At 44.8% G+C, this 21,275-nt stretch overlaps 1 protein-coding gene across 2 annotated transcripts in view; it reads left to right on the top strand.

Annotated features, from left to right (window-relative positions):
- Positions 1 to 21,275, top strand: part of SLC25A27 (solute carrier family 25 member 27) — a 126,054-nt gene that overhangs the window by 82,005 nt on the left and 22,774 nt on the right. For both annotated transcript variants that reach the window (XR_004538638.1, XM_033935595.1), the window contains exons 5-7: positions 11,389 to 11,501; positions 13,418 to 13,502; positions 21,046 to 21,138. Coding sequence is in view for 1 of the 2 variants with exons in the window: in XM_033935595.1 (XP_033791486.1) it covers positions 11,389 to 11,501; positions 13,418 to 13,502; positions 21,046 to 21,138 (291 nt within the window). In the remaining variant the exon portion in view is untranslated. The remainder of the gene's footprint in view (positions 1 to 11,388; positions 11,502 to 13,417; positions 13,503 to 21,045; positions 21,139 to 21,275) is intronic.

The following is a 21,275-nucleotide window of genomic DNA, read 5'->3' as shown; positions in this document are numbered from 1 at the left end:
TGTGCAATTTAAGACAAATCAAAAAATACTTCAACAAAAAACAATTCATACTCCTGGTCCAGTCCCTAGTTCTAGGATCCCTAGACTACTGTAAAATCCTATACCTGTCATGCCCTGCCAACATGATAAAACAATTACAAACAGTGCAAAATCCAGCTCTCAGACTGATATACTCATTGAAAAAATGCAACCACATTACCATTGCCTTCTAAGACTCACACTGGCTCCCTTTACAAGCACGTGTACTCTACAAATTCTACTGCACGCTATTCAAAGTCCTGAATGGCGATGGACCAACCTAAACAATTGCCTAACCAGGAATAACACATTCAGACCAAGGAGAACACAGGCACCCTTCACTCACCTCCCAATCAAAGGCAAACAGCGTAAGAAAATGTATGACAGCCTACCAGCCACCCAAGCAGTAAAACTAGACCAACACATCTCCAACCTGCTGATCACAATGTCCAATTACAAAACCTTCAGGAGAGAATTAAAAACCAAGTTATTCAGGAAATTTGTCAAGTCAAACTAACCTTCTCAATATATCCCCGGACCCTGATGCTTCTTCTAATTATCTATCTTATAATTTCACTGGGTATGCCCAGACCAATCCTTTTGTAATCCACCTAGAAACAAAAGGTATTGGTGGAATAGAAGACACTAATGTAATGTAGTAGCCAACTATCATTTTCTTGCCACATATCACAGGTCGTGTCCACCTCATTTTACTATCTACACCAGCTGCGGAAGGTCCAATCTTACCTCTAGGAACCAGATTTTGCACAGCTTCTATACGCCTTCATGCTTTCCCAAATGGATTACTGCAACTCACTGTTTAATGATCTCACAGCACAATACCTAAATCGACTGCAACTGATGCAAAATGCAGCAATCCACCTCTTAAAGAACCTCAGCAAATATGACCCCCATCTCTCCAACCCTATGCTCAGCCCACTGGCTGCACATCAGCAAGCACTGTCTTCAAGGGCCTCATACTGGCCTATAAAAACTTCCACCACAAGACACCAAGATACATCTCAGCCAAACTTACACGCCTAGTGATTCCCTTCTCTCTGAAAATGAGAAGCGGCTTAGCAAACCCCCTGTCAGATCCTTCTTACTGGAAACAGTACGCAAGCGCTTCTATTTCCACTTCCTCCCTAAACTATGGAACTTACTGCCCATGCAGATCAGGTTGCTGGACAGCCTAATGGACTTCAGGAAAGCAGTAAAAACCTTCCTTTTCCAATGACCCAACCACAGACCTGGTACTCTATATGTGGACTAAAAATGGACGAAAACTGGAAAAATCACAAACAACATCAAAGCAGGTGCCATAAAGTGGTAAGAGAGGCCAAAAGAGACTATGAGGAAAAAATAGCCAAGGAGGCAAAAAAAACTTCAAGCTGTTTTTTTCGATATATTAAGGGGAATTGACCCGCAAAGGAAGCGGTGGGGCCGTTGGATGACCATGGAATAAAGGGAGTGCTAAAGGAGGACAAAGCCATCGCCAACAAACTGAACATTTTTTTGCATCTGTATTTACTGAAGAGGATATACGCAACATACCGGAAGCCAAAAGGCTATACACAGGAAACGAAGACGGGAAACTGACAGGGTTGATGGTAGGTCTAGTAGAGGTATGCAGGCAGATTGATAGGCTTAAAATCGATAAATCCCTGGAACCAGATGGTATCCATCCAAGGGTAATCAAGGAACTGAAAGGGGCTATAGCTGAACTGTTCCAACTAATAGCCAATCTGTCGATCAAATCGGGAAGGATTCCGGAAGACTGGAAAGTGGCGAATGTTACGCCGATCTTCAAGAAAGGTTCGAGGGAAGAACTGGGAAACTACAGACCTTGGTACTGGGAAAGATGGTAGAGGCGCTGAAAAAGGACCGCATCATTGATCACCTAGACCAGGGGTGCCCAACACGTCGATCGCGATCGACAGGTCGTTCGCTCAGGCGACCCCAGTCGATCGCACAGCAGGTTCCCTTCTTCCCTTCTCTTTTTTTCCCCTCCTGACTGGCCCACCTCTTAAAGAACGCTGGCCAATCAGAGTGCTGGAAGGGCGGGGTGAAGGTCGGTGGGGGACGGAGCTCAGCGTATCACAAGAAATAGAAGCGCCTGTAATGATTGAGGTAAGAGCGAGGCCTAATGCTGCCCGATATACAATTTTAAAAACCCCAAAATCGGCCTCCCAATCAGTGGCGTACCGAGGTGGGGCGGTCCGCCCCCGCCCCGGGTGCACGGCTTGGAGGGATGCACAGCCATCCGGGTCCTCCTGCCCTTCCTTTCCACCGGTCTGCGCACGGGGCTCGCACCCGCCGCCCAAATGGTGCTGTTGGTTATCGCGAGACTCGCGGGAGTTGACGGCACCATTCGAGCGTCGGCGCGGGACCAGGCAGGCGCGAGCCCCGAGCGCGGACCGGGGGAAAAGAAAGGCAGGATGACCTGGACCTGGCCGGCTGTGCACCCCTCCAAGCCGTGCACCCGGGCGGATCGTCCCCCTTCTAAATCCACTTGTCTTTTATTCAGTTCAACTAATGAGCATTGTGACAGGCAGTTCTTATGGGGCAGTTCTTGGAAGTATTTCTTTGTTTTTCTGTGCCTAAGTATTCTATTAATTTAACTTCCTTATTCCTGTGGGGATCTCCAAAGGGGACGAATGGAAGACGGCCGGTGGCAGGTGGTACTTTAGCAATTCTTACAGGTTGCCATAGGCCTCAGAAGCTGTCTTCCCTCTGCCGTGGTCCTGCCCCTCCTCTAAGTCAGAGACAGGCTTGGGGCAGAGGGAAGACAGCTCCTGAGGCCTATGGCAACCTGCAAGGATCGCTAAAGTACCAGCGATCCTCTCTGCAGACTGCTCCCTGCTGGAATTAGGTAAATGGATGTGGGGAGGGTAGGCCTTCGGGGGGAGGGGGTGCAGTCCTTCAAGGGGTAGTGCAGGCCTTCAGGGGGGGAGCCAACCTTTGAGGGGGAATGTGCAGACCTTCAGGGGGGGGTCAGGCCTTCGGGGGAGGGGGGCTGTATAATAAAAAAATATTTGAACATAAATACAAAGTACACTCGGTGTGTGTATATATATATATATATATATATATATATATATATATATATAAATAAATATATATATGTTTAGCATTTTTATTGTTGGTAGATCATTTTGACTTGGTCATTTTAAAAGTAGCTCGCAAGCCCAAAAAGTGTGGGCACCCCTGACCTAGACAGACACCATCTGATGAGGACCAACCAGCATGGCTTAAGCAAAGGAAGATCTTGCTTGACAAACTTGCTGCACTTCTTCGAGGGAGTAAATAGGCAGATAGACAAGGGTGACCCGGTTAACATTGTATATCTGGATTTTCAGAAGGCGTTTGACAAGGTCCCGCATGAACGACTACTTCGAAAAATTGCAAGGGTGAAATACTCACATGGTTTAAAAACTGGTTGGCGGATAGGAAACAGAGAGTGGGGGTAAATGGACAATACTCGGACTGGAAAAGCGTCACAAGTGGAGTTCCGCAAGGTTTGATGCTTGGACCTGTGCGCTTTAACATATTTATAAATGACCTGGAAATTGGTACGATGAGCGAGGTGATTAAATTTGAAGACAATACAAAGTTATTCAGAGTAGTGAGGACACAGAAGGATTGCGAAGAGCTGCAATGTGACATAAACACGCTCGAGAAATGGGCCGCAACATGGCAAATGAGGTTTAACTGTGCAACATAGTAGGCAATAGCACAGTGTCCGACTGTATGACGCTGGACCTACTCTTACTGGAGCAGTGGTCCTCAACTTGGCAACTAAGTTTTAATGCCAAAAAGTGTAAGGTCATGCACCTTGGCAGCAGAAATCCATGCAGAACTTACACCCTAAATGGTGAAACCTTAGCAAGAACTGCAGCAGAACGGGACTTGGGAGTGATCATTAGTGAAGACATGAAGACTGCCAATCAAGTGGAGAAGGCTTGATCCAATGATGGGTTGTATCCGAAGAAGTTTCGTCAGCCGGAAGCCCGAAGTTATAATGCTGTTGTACAGATCCATGGTGAGACCTCATCTAGAATATTGCGTACAATTCTGGAGATCACATTATCAAAAAGATGTGCATAGAATTGAGTCGGAATGGCCACCAGGATGGTCTCAGGACTCGAGGACCTCCGTATGAGGAACGGCTGGGCAAGTTGCAGTTGTACTCACTCGAGGAACTTAGAGGGAGAGGTGACATGATCGAGACGTTCAAATATGTCACGGGCTGTATATTGAGGTAGAAGAGGATATCTTCTTTCTTAAAGGACCTTCGGCGACAAGAGAACATCCGTTGAAACTCAGGGGTGGGAGATTTCATAGTGACAACAGGAAGTATTTCTTTACCGAAAGGGTGGTCGACAATTGGAATAGCCTTCCAATTCAGGTAATTGAGGCCAGCAGCGTGCTGGATTTTAAGAGAAAATGGGATAGGCTTGTGGGATCGCTTCAAGGAAGAAATTAGGGGGTGGGTTAGTAGAGTGGGCAGACTTGTTGGGCCGTGGCCCATTTCTGCTGTCATCTTCTATGTTTCTATGTTTCTTTGTTTCTATGGTTAAGTTTAAGGTGATGCATGTCGGTAAGAAAAATCTTTTTTTTATTATTTTTTTTATTTATTTATAAATTTATTAATTGTTACAACATATAACAAGTTCAGGTAAATTAAACAATTGTAAAGGGAAAACAAAATATGCAATACTAATATTTATCAAGTCCACATTATTAAGAGCTGGCTATTCCTGCCATAGGCTCTATATTAGAGAATGACACGGTGGCGGTTTACCCGCGGCCACCGCATTTTAGCCGCGGGTCACCCGCCGAAAACGGGGAAGAAAACTAGCAGTCGCTGCGGCGACGGGGACAAGGCCATTCACCGCCCGCGGGGCGGTGAATGGTTTTGTCCCCGCAGTGAGGCATGAAGGATCGCGCGGGCCCCGCAGCTCACACCCGCCTGCCCAATCGATTCTAGTGTTTAGCCAGCTCTCTTCCTTCTCCTCACCTTAGTTTGTAGATTTTCTTTTTCGGCGACCCGCACGCTATCAGAGAGCCGCGCACCCGCTGCTGCTCAGTTTCATCTTCTGCTCTGACGCAACCGGAAACAGGAAGTTGCAGCAGAGCAGAAGATTGAACACTGAGCAGCCGCGCGTGCATGTTGCCGAAAAACAAAACCTACAAACTAAGGTGAGGAGAAGGGAGAGAGCTGGCTAAACACTAGGATCGATTGGGCAGGCAGGTAGTGGCTGCGGGGACCATGCGATCGCTAGTGTTCCCGGCTCAAATTGGAAGGAGGGAGTGAAAGGGAAAAGGATTCTGGGCCAAGGGGATGAAGTCGGAAAGAAAAACCCACAGCAGGAAAGAAAGGGAAGGACTGGCAGGTGAGCCAGATGCTAGAAGCAGGGGGGGGGGAAGAAAGAGGGAAAAAAGCTAGATGGGGTTGAAAAGAAGAGACACACTGGTATGGAAGAGGAAGATAGGGGAAATCTGGACACAGGAAGGTAACAGAAAGAGGGGAAATTATGTGCATGGGGCATAGGGACAGAGACATAAAGGGGACATGCCATGGGGATGGTATATGGACACAGGGGGGGCAATGACAGATACATAGGGGAGATATTAGAAATGGAGAAAATAGGAGCACAGAAGCGAGATGGTTTGTGGGGATGGGACAGGGACCGAGCTTGCAGGCTCCAGTGGCTTGCACAAATTACATTGTAACGTGCCATGAAAATAAGAGGAAGGAAGGTAGATAGGCCACGCGAGAGGAGCTGAAGGGTAGTAGAAAGGAACAGATGGTAAAGGAGGGAGGGAAGGGTGGTGGTGGAAAGGAATAGAACAGACATTGAAGGAGGGTGGAGAGGAACAGACCCCCAAGGGAAATGTGGAAGACAGAGTGGGAAGAAGACAGATGCCAGACTATGCGGGAGCGGAGGGAAGAAGATGGGTGCTAGACCAATTGGGGGGGGGGGGTTAAGGGAGAGGCACAGTAACAGCAAATGGAAGACGCAGAGAGAAGACACACAGTGGATGGAAGGAATTCAATGAGAAGATGTGGAAAGCAGAAACCAGACAACAAAGGTAGAAAAAAAATTATATTTATTTATTTATTTTTTGCTTTAGGATAAAATAGTATATTAGTTGTGTTGATAAAAATTTATAAACAAAGCCCTGCCAGCTGAACATCTCTTTCTCTAGTTCAGCAGCAGGAACTTTGATTTATAAGAAAGGAATAAGCTAAATATTACAGTACTAAGGCTTATATGGATGCAGCGGTGACGGGGCGGTGAATGGGATGGCAGTGGCGGTGACGGGGCGGTGAAAGGGATGGCGGTGACGGGGCGGTGAAGGGAACGGCGGTGACGGGGCGGTGCAGAGGATGGTGGGCCGGTGACGGGGCGGTGACGGGGACAGATTTTTCCCCCGTGTCATTCTCTACTCTATATCAAAACAGGAAATAAAATAAAAGCAACAGTATGCTAATGCACTCTAGAGCCAAGCAAATAATTATCATTTTCATTCCATCTCAGCCTCTGCACTAGTTACAGGCAATGTGTCCAATTTAGGTTTATCTAAAAGAAAATTCTCTAAATGAGCTGGATCTAGAAAAATATATCTAGTATTCTGATATGTCACCAAACATTTACATGGGAATTTAAGAAAAAATGAGGCACCCACACCCAAGGCTCTATCTAGCCTTGAGTTGCAGGAATTGCTTCCTCCTGTATTGCATCTGTTTAGAGACATCTGGAAAAATATTTATCTGTTGACCACAGAACATAGCATTTTTGTTTACAAAATACAATTTAAGAATATCTTTGTTTTCTATTTCAGTCATAAAAGTAACTAATAATGTTGCTCTTTTGGCTATAAAATCTTTTGATGACTCAAGAAATTGAGAAATATTTAAACTATCAGATGATACTAGTTGATCTTTCCCCCTTCTTCTGATGTCTTTTTGGAACCACTAGGCAACTAATAAAGATTATCTGGAGAAACACTTTCTAAATGTGTATAACAAAGTATGTCTTTTAAATACATTTTTAGTATTTTTAGGAGAAAGGTAATGAGATATAGGAAAATTCAGAAATCTGAGGTTCCTAGATCTCATAGCATTTTCCATTTTTTCCAACTGCAGGTGTAATAAAGTATTATCCTTAACATGGGATACAGCACAAGATTGCATTACAGAGACAGTTGTTTCCACTTTATTCAATTTCTTTCCCATTGTTTCCAATTGAGTATCATGCTCAGCTACTTTATTTGTTATTTCTGAGGAAAATTGACAGAGCTGTACTACTGTGCCCTGTAATGAGTTCTCAGTTCTGTTTAGTACAGTCCAGACATCTTGCAATGTAATTGGTTTATTGCCCAACTCATGCTTGGGAATAGGACCAGTAGGCATTGAAACAGGAGAGATTGAATCCGAACCTAATAGGGAAACGGAGTCAGCCTTCTCTGGTAATAAAGTCAGAGGTTGAGGTGGAGGCGTGGGTTCACCAGATGAGAGAGAGGCAGATTGGGATCGTATATCAGTCTTACCTTCTAGAGGTATTCCAGTTAACACAGATAGGTGACGATCCATTGGTCCAGTTACATTTAAAGAAGAAGAAGAGGTAGTAATCTTGGCTTTCCGTTTTCCCATAATTTCTTCCCAACTGCTCCTCCTGGCTCCAAAGGGGCGTGTCCTGCCCCTTTGGCCACACCCCTTTGGACACGCGGCTGCGGGCCACGTTCCACGGCTCACACTGTTCTTATCTTGAGGAGAGAGGACCTCTCCTCCAATTGGTAGATGCTGGTAGTGGCTGCAGGGGTGCCTGACTGGAGAGTGGGAACTCCGGTAGCAGGCAGTCAGCTGGTAAGAAAAATCTTATCCACGAATACAGGATGTCTGGTGCAGTACTTGGAGAGATCCCTCAGGAAAGAGACTTGGAAGTACTAGTTGACAAGTCAATGAAGCCATCTGCACAATGTGTGGCGGCGGCGGCGAAAAGGGCAAACGGAATGCTAGGAATGATTAAGAAGGGGATCATGAACAGATCGGAAAAGGTTATCATGCTGCTGTACCGGGCCATGGTACTCCCCCAACTGGAATACTGCGTCCAGCACTGGTTGCCGTACATGAAGGAGGACACAGTACTACTCGAGAGGGTGTAGAAAAGAGCGACTAAAATGGTTAAGGGGCTGGAGGAGTTGCCGTACAATGAGAGATTAGAGAAACTGGGTCTCTTCTCCCTTGAAAAGAGGAGACTGAGAGGGGACATGATCGAAACATTCAAGCTAATGAAGGGAATAGACTTAGTAGATAAAGAGAGGTTGTTCATCCTCTCCAAGGTAGAGAGAACGAGAGGACACTCTCTAAAGTTAAAAGGGGATAGATTCTGTACAAACTTAAGGAAGTTCTTCTTCACCCAGAGAGTAGTGGAAAACTGGAACACTCTTCCGGAGGCTGTTATAAGGGATAACACCCTCCAGGGATTCAAGACAAAATTAGACAAGTTCCTGCTGAACCAGGATGTATGCAGGTAAGGCTAGACTCAGGGCACTGGTCTTTGACCTAAGGGCCGCTGTGTTTGTGGACTGCTGGGCACGAAGGACTACTGGTCTGACCCAGCAGCAGTAATTCTTATGTTCTTATGTGAACTGACTCAGTTTGCATGTATTCCCCATAATCATCCAATGTAAGCCACTTGACTGTCACGCCTGTTTTACTCTGCACCTGTGTGTTGTAGATAGGTTGCCCTCAGTTTATTGATGGTTGGTATGTTCCTATATGTTGAATAAGTTCCCTCTTTTGAAACTATGTATGTGCTGTAGATCAGCCCCTCTTTGTTTATTGAAACTATGTATGTTCCTCTGTAACCTGTCCTGAGCTTTCTGGGAGGACAGGATATAAATCGAAATAAATATATATTCAGTGCTACTATCCATTTAGCAAGTAATGCTGAATATACATAAAGACAGCTGACAAACTACTCAGTGATATTCAGCTTCTGTCTGTATGGATATTTGATATGGAGGGGCATTTTTGATATGATAATCTAAATCTGAGTTTAAACATTTTGCAGAAGACGCACAAAAATCCAGTACCAAACATGCCTATTTTCAAAACTGCAAAATGTCTATCTTGTTTTTTTAAAAAATAGATGTGTTTGTGCTCTGTAGGCCTGATTCTGGAAACAGCACCTGCCGTGCAGTAGGCGCCTGTAAAACGGGTGTCTACCGTGTGTCAATCACCAGTAGGCACTGCATTCAGAATTGTGTCTATTTTTTGGACAGACGCCTTAAAATGTAAGCCAGGATTTTACAGGCTCGCATTTAAGGTGTCTGACTCAAGCTTATGGAAGCGCCTAGACACGCCTATAGATGCCTGAATTCACTTCCGGCATAATCCAGCCTTAGGTATCCATAGACATGTCTAGAAACCTCTGTAGGCATGAGTCAGATGCCTTAAATATAGGCCTACATTTAAGGTGTCTGTACATTTTAAGGTGCCGGCCTACATTTAAGGTGTCTGTCCTTCGCCATTAGATGGCGGTAGGACGCCTACTGCTGCCTACAATCGGGAAGCCATTTCCAGAATCAGGCCCTGCATGTCTATCTTTTTGAATCATATTTTGAATAAAAATACACATCCAAATGCAAATGCACAAAACAAGCCATTGGTATGTAGGAGGGGGCCAGCATTTGTACTAGACTGGCCACACAGACATCCCAGCAGAGCAATGGGGCACCACAAGGTATATTATAGTGAAATTCACGTAAAAGATCCTATGTACATGGTGTATAATGTATGATGTGCCTTCCAAAACCAAAAGCAGTTCAATAAATAAATGAATGTAAGGTGGTCAGTAAAATTATATTCACCTTCCCATAGTGGTTTTAGTAAAGGATCTAGAGTTGTTTATATATAATTTTTCAGATTTTTTGTTTGAGCCCTCCAAAACTCACCCAAAACCTATTGTTTCCAACTACACCATATAAATAGCCTTTGTGCCTGCAAATGACACCTTACATGTGGGATTTGGGTGGAGTTTGGAAGGCTCACAGATTCCACCATAAGTGTAATGGTTAGAGTAGCATATGGACCTGAGTCACCATATCTGTGGTTGACTACACTGCCTTCCAGGCCACTACAGGAACCTGCATGCTGCTGTACTAGGACTAGTCATAACATCTGAAGCTGTCATACAGGCAGGTATGTACTGTTTCGTTTACATCTTTCGGGGTGGGTGGGAGGGAGTCAGTGACCAATGGGGGAGTGTGGGGGGCCATGCATACATCCCTCTAGTGGTCATCTGGTCAGTTAGAGCAACTTTTTGGCACTTATTCCTTATTAAAACAGGTCTAGCCCCAAACATCTAACTTGTGCCCTGGACATATTCTTAAATGTTCGATTATGGCAGAGAAACGTCAAGCTCATAAGCCTGCTGTAGCTCTGCCCACACCACACCGCTAACACGCCCCCTTGAGATTTAGATGAATTACAGATCAAAAGAATAGATATCTGTCCAGAAAATAATGAATAGGAAGAGTGTGGCAAGATAAACGTTTATCTGCCCCTTTATGCCACTTTTTGAATGTTTTTCTCTTTTGAAAATGAGCTCCTTAATGTAGGCCAGCCTTATGCTATACAGATGTATAGCTGTATGGATAGCAGCTGAATATTGCCTGCTATCCACAAGTTAGGCAAAACACTCATGCTTCACTCTTACTCTGCTCCAGCACTCAGAATACTGCTAGAGTAGTCTGTAAGAATTTTCAGCAGTGTTATCCACTAGTGCCACTGTAAATTCAGGGAGAGGACACTTATCCATATAGCAGCTGCCCCTCTATGTCAAGTACAGTGGTACCTTGGTTTACAAGCATAATTCGTTCCAGAAGCATGCTCGTAAGCCAAAGCACTCGTATATCAAAGCAAAGTTCCCCATAGGCCATAATGCAAACTCGGGCGATTCGTTCCACAACCAAAATTTGCAATGGTGGCTCAGGAGTGGGTACCTGCCTGTGGGTGTGGGTGCCGCAGCCCCTTAAGCGGGGTGACTTCCTTCCCTCAGGTTCCCCATGCAGCTGCCCTCTCTGCCGTCTGCCAGCGCCTCCCAGCTCCTGTTTCAAGCCGGCCACCATCCTGTAGAAGCATGCGCATGACCTCTCAGCTCCCAAGCCAAGCCAGCAGCTACCCCGACAACACGTGCTCCATGTGCAAGTGTCAGCTGGTATAATTTTTTCGTGTCTCTTGGATTTTCTTGGGTTACAAAAGGACATTCTAAACTGCTGTGTATGACCCCTTACTTAGTCGAATAGTAAATATTTGTCCAGCCTTTAGTTAAGAGAGTTTTTTGTTTGTCTTTTCAGCATACGGGGTGTTCATCATGCATTTATGATGATTTTATCTGAAGGTGGAGTACGTGGACTGTGGGCCGGCTGGGTGCCAAATGTGCAAAGAGCTGCTCTGGTAAACTTAGGAGGTAAATTTGTTCCCCTAAACTCAAAAATGTTTAGTCCTGCATGAGCTAAAATAATTTCTAGTAGTAATAAGATTTGTTTATTTTAGCTCCATGGCTTTTATTTGTTTGTTTTCTTTGTTTTGTTTTTTTAATATAATATCCTACCTATTGTTCTTGCTTTAATTGTTTCTTTTCTATTCAATATTGTAGTTCTCCCCATCTACCCTCTTGTTTCCAGTAAGTTAATTTGTTGTGTGTATCTTAAATAATAAAATGCTAGCTGCGCATGCGCACTTGCCTCGCGTGTTCCCTGATCCCTTTTCTGTCGGGATGTGGCAAGACAAGTGCGCATGCGCGCTTATTGCTTCACTGACGGAGAGCAGCGAATGCAGGAAGCGGAGTGGCCAGGTAAACAAAAAAAAAAAACAACAAACGAGCGAGCCGGGCCGCTGAGAAAGCGCGGGAGGCCTGGCCCGGCCTGCGGACGGGTAAGGAGCTGGGGCAGTGAGCCTTCCCTGCGGCTGAAATGGAGCCTGGCCACCCTCCGCGACAGACCACAGGAGTTCGAGTCCTTTTCCGCTCACCCCCCCTTCCCGCGGACCCGACAGCGTGTGCAGCACTCTTCACACGCTGCTTCGGGCCCTTCTACTTCCCTGATTTGCTCTGCCGCGTCTCTGATGATGTCATCAGGGACATGCCAGAGTAAATCAGGGCAGTAGAAGGACCCGAAGCAGCGTGTGAAGACTGCTATACACGCTGCTTGAATCGCCAGGTAGGTAGTCAGGTCCGTGGGAAGGGAAGGGGAGTGGCGCAAGGACTCTGGGGAGAATGGCAGACACCGGCCCTGTACTAACTCCCGTGGACGGGGGAGCAGGAAGGAGTGCTTATGGACAGGGGGGGGGAAATGAAGGGAGGCCTATTGCTGGACAGAGGGAGCAGAAAGAGGTGATGATGGACAGGGGGGGAATGAAGGGAGGCCTATTGTTGGACAGGGGGAGCAGGAAGAGGTGCTGATGGACAGGGGGAAAATGAAGGGAGGACTACTGCTGGACAGGGGGAGCAGGAAGAGGTGCTGATGGACAGGGGGAAATGAAGGGAGGCCTACTGCTGGACAGAGGGAGCAGGAAGAGGTGATGATGGACACGGGGGAAAATGAAGGGAGGCTTACTGCTGGATAAGGGGAGCAGTGAAGGGGTGGTGGTGGACACAGGGGAGGTAAAAATAAGGGAGAATGGACAGAAAAAAGCGGCTAAGGAGACAGAGAGAGAAAGAAATAAAGACAGACACACATATATTCTAGCACCCGTTAATGTAACGGGCTATAAAGCTAGTTGTTAATAAATGTTTGGCTATGTGTCAGGCTACATGCTAATTTTAAATGTAACCCACCTTGATATATCAAATTTTAAATCAACTTTGAAATTTTATTTTCCTTTAATTTCTGATGGCCTAAAGCAGGGGTAGGCAATTCCGGTCCTTGAGAGCCGGAGCCAGGTCAGGTTTTCAGGATGTCCACAATGTATGTGTATGAGATGGATCTGCATGCACTGCCTCCTTGAGATGCAAATCTATCTCGTGCATATTTATTTTGGATATCCTGAAAACCTGACCTTGCTCCGGCTCTCGAGGACCGTAATTACCTACCCCTGGCCTAAAGGAATAGTTGACTTTTAGCTTGCTGTGCTTTTTCTCTTGCTTTTTCTTGTTGTTACAGAAAAATCCTATATCATTATGAAAATTAGCATAGTGTCAAGCACATAAATATTTTTCCAGAACTTGATCATTTCTCCAGGAAGTTATTTTATAAAGGGGGCTTATACTCTAAATTTCAATTTTCGGTGCCATCTAATATTATTATATAAGGCTGAATTTAAAAAAACAACTGGATGATATTTTATCAGTAAACTTAACTTTTCTTTGTATAATTGTTTTCTCAGATTTGACTACATACGATTCAGCAAAACACTTTTTACTTTTGAACATGCATCTCCAGGACGGTATTCTGTGTCACAGCATAGCAAGGTACAGTATCATGGGTAACATTTTCACACATGTTTACATCAACATAAAAGCTCAGACTAGATACAGTTATCCCAGGACAAGCAGGCAGCATATTCTCACAGATGAGTGACGTAATCCACAGAGCATGGTATGGACAGTGCAAAAGTGTACTGCCACTTTAACATCCTAGAAGTTTCAATATGTCCATACCGCATATGCACGAGTGTGTTCTCTCCCGATGTAGGCTTGCAGGACCATCAGTCCTTAAGTTTTCCACGGAGCTAAGAAAACGTATGTTGGAGCCTCTCCAGTTGCGCTATTGTTTTCTTTTTGGGCCTTCCCGTATCAATTTTCTTCAATAATCTTCTTTTCTTTGATATTATTTTATGTTCAAAAGTTTTTACTTTTTTATTTTCGGGCTTTCAGCCCTCCTTCAGCTGGTTTTCCAGCCGGCAGCTTCGACTCTCTTCCGGTCGCAAATTTACTTGACCATCAGAAGAAAAATTGATTCCTTTGATTTTGCATCAGCAGTTTTTCCCCTCAATGTGGGAGCCGCCTACCAGCTTCAAGAGATGTTCTCGGTGCAATAGAACTATAGGCGTTGTGCCAGCAGACAGCATTCGTTTTCCTTGTGGTATGACACTCTTCTCTGATTGATTTCTGGTCAGATTCATTCGAGTGCCAGTATACCTCGTATATCATCATTAGTGACTTTTAAGACTCCTGAGGCAGGCCTGTTGGCCGAAACATGTGCATGTCGAGTCAATTTGTCAATTTGATGTTTGAACAATAAAGACTGTCATTTCACCAGTTGATTGAAGGACAATTTTTTAGTGCACATCATTCTCTTTTGGACAATTCCACTCTGGTTGTTGCATGCTCGGTGCAATAGGACCATATCGGTCACTGATCCACACAATTGGTGTCTTCAGTGCCTTGGTCCTGAGTACCGGGTAGACTCTTGTCAATGTCAAAGTTACAAAATCATTCTTTGAAGGCTCGACGTCTGCAACAAGAGATACTTTTTGGACTTCAAGATTCATCACCGATGTCCTCAGCACCATAATCACTGCAACATTCGGTGTCAGCTGCCTCAGTACTGATGCTGACACCATCAAGAAAACAAGCTAAGAAGGATTCCCCTGCCTCACCTCGCAAACAATACCGGCATCTTTAGCCTAAAGTAAGTCGATGCATGCCAAATAATGTCAACAGCAATTTTGCTTTCCATCATTACAGGAAGTATCATCTCTGAGGCATGCCTTGACATCGTTGTCACCAACGCTGTGACACTCTGTACTATCGGTACCATCCATGGTACTGCAACCTACCAATTAGGATCAACTGCAAGAGCTGCTTCAACAGGAGCTAACAGTGATGCTTTGAGGCCAATCAAAGCCAAATGCTGTACCAACTCCTGCATCAACTGCTGCACCAACTTGTTCAATGTTATGAGAAGAAGGCAGCATCACACAATATTATTTTGTCAGTTCCTACATTACACTTATTGATGTGTCAGAATATGTTTGTTTACAATTTATCACTGTTAATCCTATTGTCTTGATGTAGTTAAAACAAGCTATGCATAAGAGGCAATGTCGTGCCATGCATTTGGTGATTTTGGTTGGGGGGCCTGGCTTCTTCATTATTTGTTGGTATGGTATTATTGTATGTGCAATACCAATTACAGTCAAACCTCGGTTTGCGAGTAACCCGGTTTGCCAGTGTTTTGCAAGATGAGCAAAACGTTCTCGTAAAACTTGTTTCGCAAACCGAGTGTTGACTCGATTTGCGAGCAACCGGCATCGCACCCCCCGCTCGAATCGGAACCCCCCAACCAATTTTAACTCACCCCGTCTGACACCGGCACGAGAACCGGCATTGCTCCCCCCCCCCTCGCAAAGGCCCCCCCCCGCTCGAATCGGCACCCCCCGTCTGGCACCGGCACGAGAACTGGCATTGCTCCCCCCGCTCGCAAAGGCCCCCCCACTTGAATCAGCACCCCCCCCACGAGAACAGGCTCCCCCCGCCCGACCAACTTTAACTCATCCCCCCGGTCTGGCACCGGCACGCAGCCCACAGGACGTGCCAGTGCCGCTTGAAGATCTTCCTGCCTCTGCCGGCTTTGAGCATGCATCTGTACATGCTCAAGCCCTTCTAATTCTCCCTCTCGCCGAGACTATTCCGCACCTTAGCCGTCCAGGGCAGGGGTGCACGTATCGGGTCCCGCTGGGGATTCTAGCGCGAAAGCAGAGCATTGCCACCATAGTCTCCAGAACCTGAAGGTACTGAGCAGAAAACATAAGAACATAAGAAGTTGCCTCCGCTGGGTCAGACACGAGGTCCATCGTGCCCAGCAGTCCGCACCCGCGGCGGCCCATCAGGCCCATGACCTGTAATGTGATCCTTCTCTAATCCCTTTTATCCTTCTATCTATACTCTGTCTAAAACCTATCTTTACCCCTATTTGTATCCTTCAATCCCCCTATCGTTCAGGAATTTATCCAAACCTTCCTTGAACCCCCGTAGTGTACTCTGTCCTATCACAACCTCCGGAAGCGCATTCCAGGTGTCCACCACCATCTGTGTAAAGAAGAACTTCCTAGCATTGGTTCTAAAATTGTCCCCTTTCAGCTTCTCTGAGTGCCCCCTGGTGCTTGTGGTTCCCAATAATCTGAAGAATCTGTCCCTTTCCACCCTCTCTATGCCCTTCATGATCTTGAAAGTCTCTATCATGTCTCCTCTGAGTCTCCTCTTTTCAAGGGAGAAGAGCCCCAGCCTTCCCAACCTGTCTGTGTATGAAAGGTTTTCCATACCTGTTATCATTTTCGTCGCTCTTCTCTGGACCCTTTCATGTATCGCCATGTCCTTCTTGAGGTACGGTGACCAATACTGGACACAGTACTCCAGATGCGGACGAATCATCGCACGATACAGCGGCATGATGACTTCCTTCTTCCTGGTCGTAATGCCCTTCTTAATAATACCCAACATTCTGTTTGCTTTCTTGGAGGCCGCTGCACATTGTGCCGTTGGTTTCATTGTAGTATCTACCAGTACACCCAAGTCTTTTTCAAGATTACTATCTCCTAGCACTGACCCCCCCATTTTGTAGCTGAACATCGGGGTTTTTTTTCCTAAATGCATGACCTTGCATTTCTCTATATTAAAGCGCATTTGCCATTTGCTTGCCCACTCCTCCAGTTTGTTTAGGTCCCTTTGTAGGGCTTCACATTCTTCCATGGTTCAAACCCTGCTGCAGAGTTTGGTGTCATCCGCAAATTTTATAACTTCACACTTCGTCCCTGCTTCTAGGTCGTTTATGAATACATTGAACAACAGCGGTCCGAGCACCGACCCCTGGGGAACACCGCTCGTGACCTTCCGCCAGTCCGAGTAGTGTCCCTTCACTCCGACCCGTTGCTTTCTGTCTGCCAACCAGTGTTTAATCCATCTGTGTACGTCCCCTTCCACCCCGTGGCTCCACAGCTTCCTAAGAAGCCGCTCATGGGGCACCGTGTCAAAGGCCTTTTGGAAGTCAAGATAGATGATGTCTATGGGTTCTTCTTTGTCCATCTGGCTGTTTATCCCTTCAAAAAAGTGCAGTAGGTTCGTTTGGCACGATCTTCCCTTGCAGAAGCCGTGCTGGCTCACTTTTAGTTGTCCATTTTTTTCTATGTGTTCGCAGATGGTGTCCTTTATTAGTGCCTCCATCATCTTGCCTGGGACTGAAGTCAGGCTTACTGGCCTGTAGTTCCCCGGGTCACCCCTCGATCCCTTTTTAAAGATAGGTGTGATATTTGCTATTTTCCAGTCCTCCGGGATCTCCCCAGTTTTCAAGGACAAGTTGCAAATTTGTCAGAGAGTTTCCGCTATTTCGTTCCTTAGCTCTTTTAGAACCCTTGGGTGGATTCCGTCCGGGCCCGGTGATTTGTCGCTTTTTAGTCTGTCTATCTGTTTGAGGACCTCCTCATGGCTTATCTCTATATGCATATATGAAAAAATATGTTTTGTAAAATCTAGTTATTAGTAGGGAAACATCCAGGTCATGTATACCAAAAACAAAGCTGACAACACATAAACCAAAAATTGAAGCGGAGAAAAAATAAACCTCAATTGAGGGAGGTTGGGACTACACAAGTACCCAACCATCCACACATCATCATGGGTTTATAAAAAAACTCCGTAAACATATATATGAGTAACTGCTTCACTCGTTTCCATTCATACAAAATCTTATTTTAGTCACTTTTTTTCTTCTTTTTTTCTCCAAAGTCTTTTTTGTGTATAAACGTCAGTGTATAGTAATACAGGCCAGAATCCCAAACTTAACTGAATTAATTAGCAAGGGCTACAGCTTAATTGCATTAGTGTAAGAGTTCTTAAAGGTATGGAGCGCACAGTCAAAAATAATACAGAAAAAATACACTCATCTGAAACAGGCTTTTCACCAAAGGCTTCCAACTCATACTCCCGACAGAAAAGACTTTCTGTTTCGCCCGACAAGGGCTACTTCAGGGGAAAAAAGCCATCTTCTGCTGTCTCCATGCTTCTTACAATTTGTTGATAGCAAAGCCGACTCCTCTCAAGCAGGTACTGGGACTGTGAGACGCGCCCGGCTCGAACAAAAAACGAACCGGGCGTCATGACGTCATCCACTACGTGATGCGTGATAGGCTAAACACAAGCACTACTATTAAACTTCCAAATGGTCATAAAATAAAACCTTCAAAGAAAGTTCATAACTCCAGAGAGATTTCAGGAGAATGGCTACCATTCATAAGTGGAATTCAAAAGAATGGTTGCCATTCATAAGTGGTATTCAAGCCCAACGGCTCCAAAGTTTGCAAACGATTGATCCACTGTTGTTCCTTCTGCCATAACACTCTTCTACTGTCACCTCTTCTCTGGGTAGGGGGCAATTTCTCAATTACCCAACATTTTAAATTTTCAAACTTATGACCCAATTGTGTACAATGAGCAACTATAGGAGCTGTTAATTTTCTAGTATTCAAACAGCTCTTATGTTCTGTGATTCTAACAGTTAACGTGCGTGATGTTTGGCCGATATAAAGTAAATCACATGGGCATTGAATAACATAAACTATGTTTGTGGACTGACATGAAGACGAATGATATAAACCAAAACTTCTGCCATCAGTTGGATTAATGAATCTCGAAATAGTCATCATTATATCACAATTTGAGCAATGGCCACAAGGTCTGTGACCATAAACCATATCACGCATCACGTAGTGGATGACGTCATGACGCCCGGTTCGTTTTTTGTTCGAGCCGGGCGCGTCTCACAGTCCCAGTACCTGCTTGAGAGGAGTCGGCTTTGCTATCAACAAATTGTAAGAAGCATGGAGACAGCAGAAGATGGCTTTTTTCCCCTGAAGTAGCCCTTGTCGGGCGAAACAGAAAGTCTTTTCTGTCGGGAGTATGAGTTGGAAGCCTTTGGTGAAAAGCCTGTTTTCAGATGAGTGTATTTTTTCTGTATTATTTTTGACTGTGTGCTCCATACCTTTAAGAACTCTTACACTAATGCAATTAAGCTGTAGCCCTTGCTAATTAATTCAGTTAAGTTTGGGATTCTGGCCTGTATTACTATACACTGACGTTTATACACAAAAAAGACTTTGGAGAAAAAAAGAAGAAAAAAAGTGACTAAAATAAGATTTTGTATGATTGGAAACGAGTGAAGCAGTTACTCATATATATGTTTACGGAGTTTTTTTATAAACCCGTGATGATGTGTGGATGGTTGGGTACTTGTGTAGTCCCAACCTCCCTCAATTGAGGTTTATTTTTTCTCCGTTTCAATTTTTGGTTTATGTGTTGTCAGCTTTGTTTTTGGTATACATGACCTGGATGTTTCCCTACTAATAACTAGATTTTACAAAACATATTTTTTCATATATTTATTAATTATTTTGTTTTGACCTTAATAAATTGCTAGTTGTACAACTTATCTCTATATGCACCAGTTTTTCCTCTTGATCTCCACTTATGATCTCTTCTGGTTCTGGTACATTCGATGTGTCCTCGCTCGTGAAGACCGACGAGAAGAACTTGTTTAACCTGTCGGCTACCTCTTTTTCCTCTTTTACCACCTCCTTTCTGTCTCCATCATCCAACGGTCCAACTTCCTCCCTCGCCGGTTGTTTCCCCTTGACGTATCTGAAGAACGATTTGAAGTCTCTGGATTTCTCAGCCAGCTTCTCCTCGTATTCTCTCTTTGCTTTCCTAACCACTCGGTGACATTCTTTCTGGTAATTTTTGTGTTCTTTCCGGTTTTCCTCGGTTTGGTCCTTTTTCCATTTTCGGAATGATTTTCTTTTATCTCTTATCGCCCTCTTTACTTTTGTCGTTATCCATACCGGGTCTTTTGTTCGATTTTTTTTGCACCCTTTCCTAAACCTGGGAATGTACAGGTTTTGTGCTTCCAGCACCGTGTCCTTGAATATGGACCATGCTTTCTCTACGGTTTCCATCCATTTTGAGCGATTTTTGAGTTTCTTTTTCACCACTGCTCTCATAGCTTCCTAGTCCCCTTTCCTGAAGTTGAGCGTCGTCGCTGAAGTTCTTTTCACTTTGGATGCTCCTACCTCTAGTTTGTACCGGATAGACAGCTACAGCTGGCTTGTAGGAAGGAAGACTGAGGACTTGGGATACTGGCACAATGATGAGGCATGAGGGGGAGGAGTTTAAGTCTCTGAAATTCTGAGGCTTTCTACAAAGTCCTGGTGGGTAGAGAGAAATAACCCAGTGGTCCCGGAATAAAATGGGATTGTACAAGAAACATAGCTTATTATTTAAGGAAGTGCTGCACTTGAAAACAGAACTGATATTCCTGCAAGAGACGCACTTTATACCTAAGCATGAATATCTTTTGCGCCATAAGCACTATAAATATATTTATTTAGCTTCTAACCAAGATAATACCACATTTCATCTATTTCTTTTACTCCTCATTTTCACACTCTCATTCATTCTCCCAACTCATCTATGCATCCGCACTTGTACATACCAATTGCCAGGTCCTCACTATTCTCTTGAAATTCCCTCTTCATCTCTCCCATCCATAATTCCCTGCTCTGTCCCCCTTCCCTGGTGTCAGTTTAAAAGACTATGGTTTCAACTTTTGCATTGATATCCCTCCTCTCCCTGCAGTCTGGTATCTCTCTCTTCCCCTCCCCCACTTGTGATTCGGTATCTCCCCTTCCTGCTGGACCAGGTAAGGCACCAATGATAAAAGGTGCCCAGTCCAGCATTTATCTCTCTAGAAGCTTGAAGGTAGAAGGGATTGGGATTTTAGCGCCCTTTATCACTAGCACCTTGTGCCAAAGCCTCACCTGGTCCATGGATTGAGCCAGCCCTTCCCCACCACCCCTATTCTCCCACTCAATCCCAGTTGTTTCCTGCTCTTGTTCCTCTATTGACCACCTCCGAGTGTAACTTAGGACATTCTCCTGTTTGTAGTACTTGTCACTAATTGGGAATCGATGTAAATAAGAATTTGGTTATATTAATAAAAAACGTCTGCTTTTTTTATTAATAGTTTATGTTCTGGTCTAATTGCTGCCATTCTGGGAACACCTGCAGATGTAATCAAATCCCGAATTATGAATCAACCAAGAGATAAACAAGGAAGGTATGATCATATTAATATATACCTCTCACATCAAACTTTGGGCAGAATAACTTTTGTTCATGGATGCCTTAGGTGAATTTCAAATATCATCAAATGTAAGACCTAATCTCACATTTATGCTCCCTTTTCCCCAAGAG

This window comes from Geotrypetes seraphini, chromosome 3 (assembly GCF_902459505.1).
Source record: "Geotrypetes seraphini chromosome 3, aGeoSer1.1, whole genome shotgun sequence".
In the NCBI taxonomy this organism is placed as follows: domain Eukaryota; kingdom Metazoa; phylum Chordata; class Amphibia; order Gymnophiona; family Dermophiidae; genus Geotrypetes; species Geotrypetes seraphini.
This window is presented reverse-complemented; position numbering and strand designations above follow the sequence as displayed.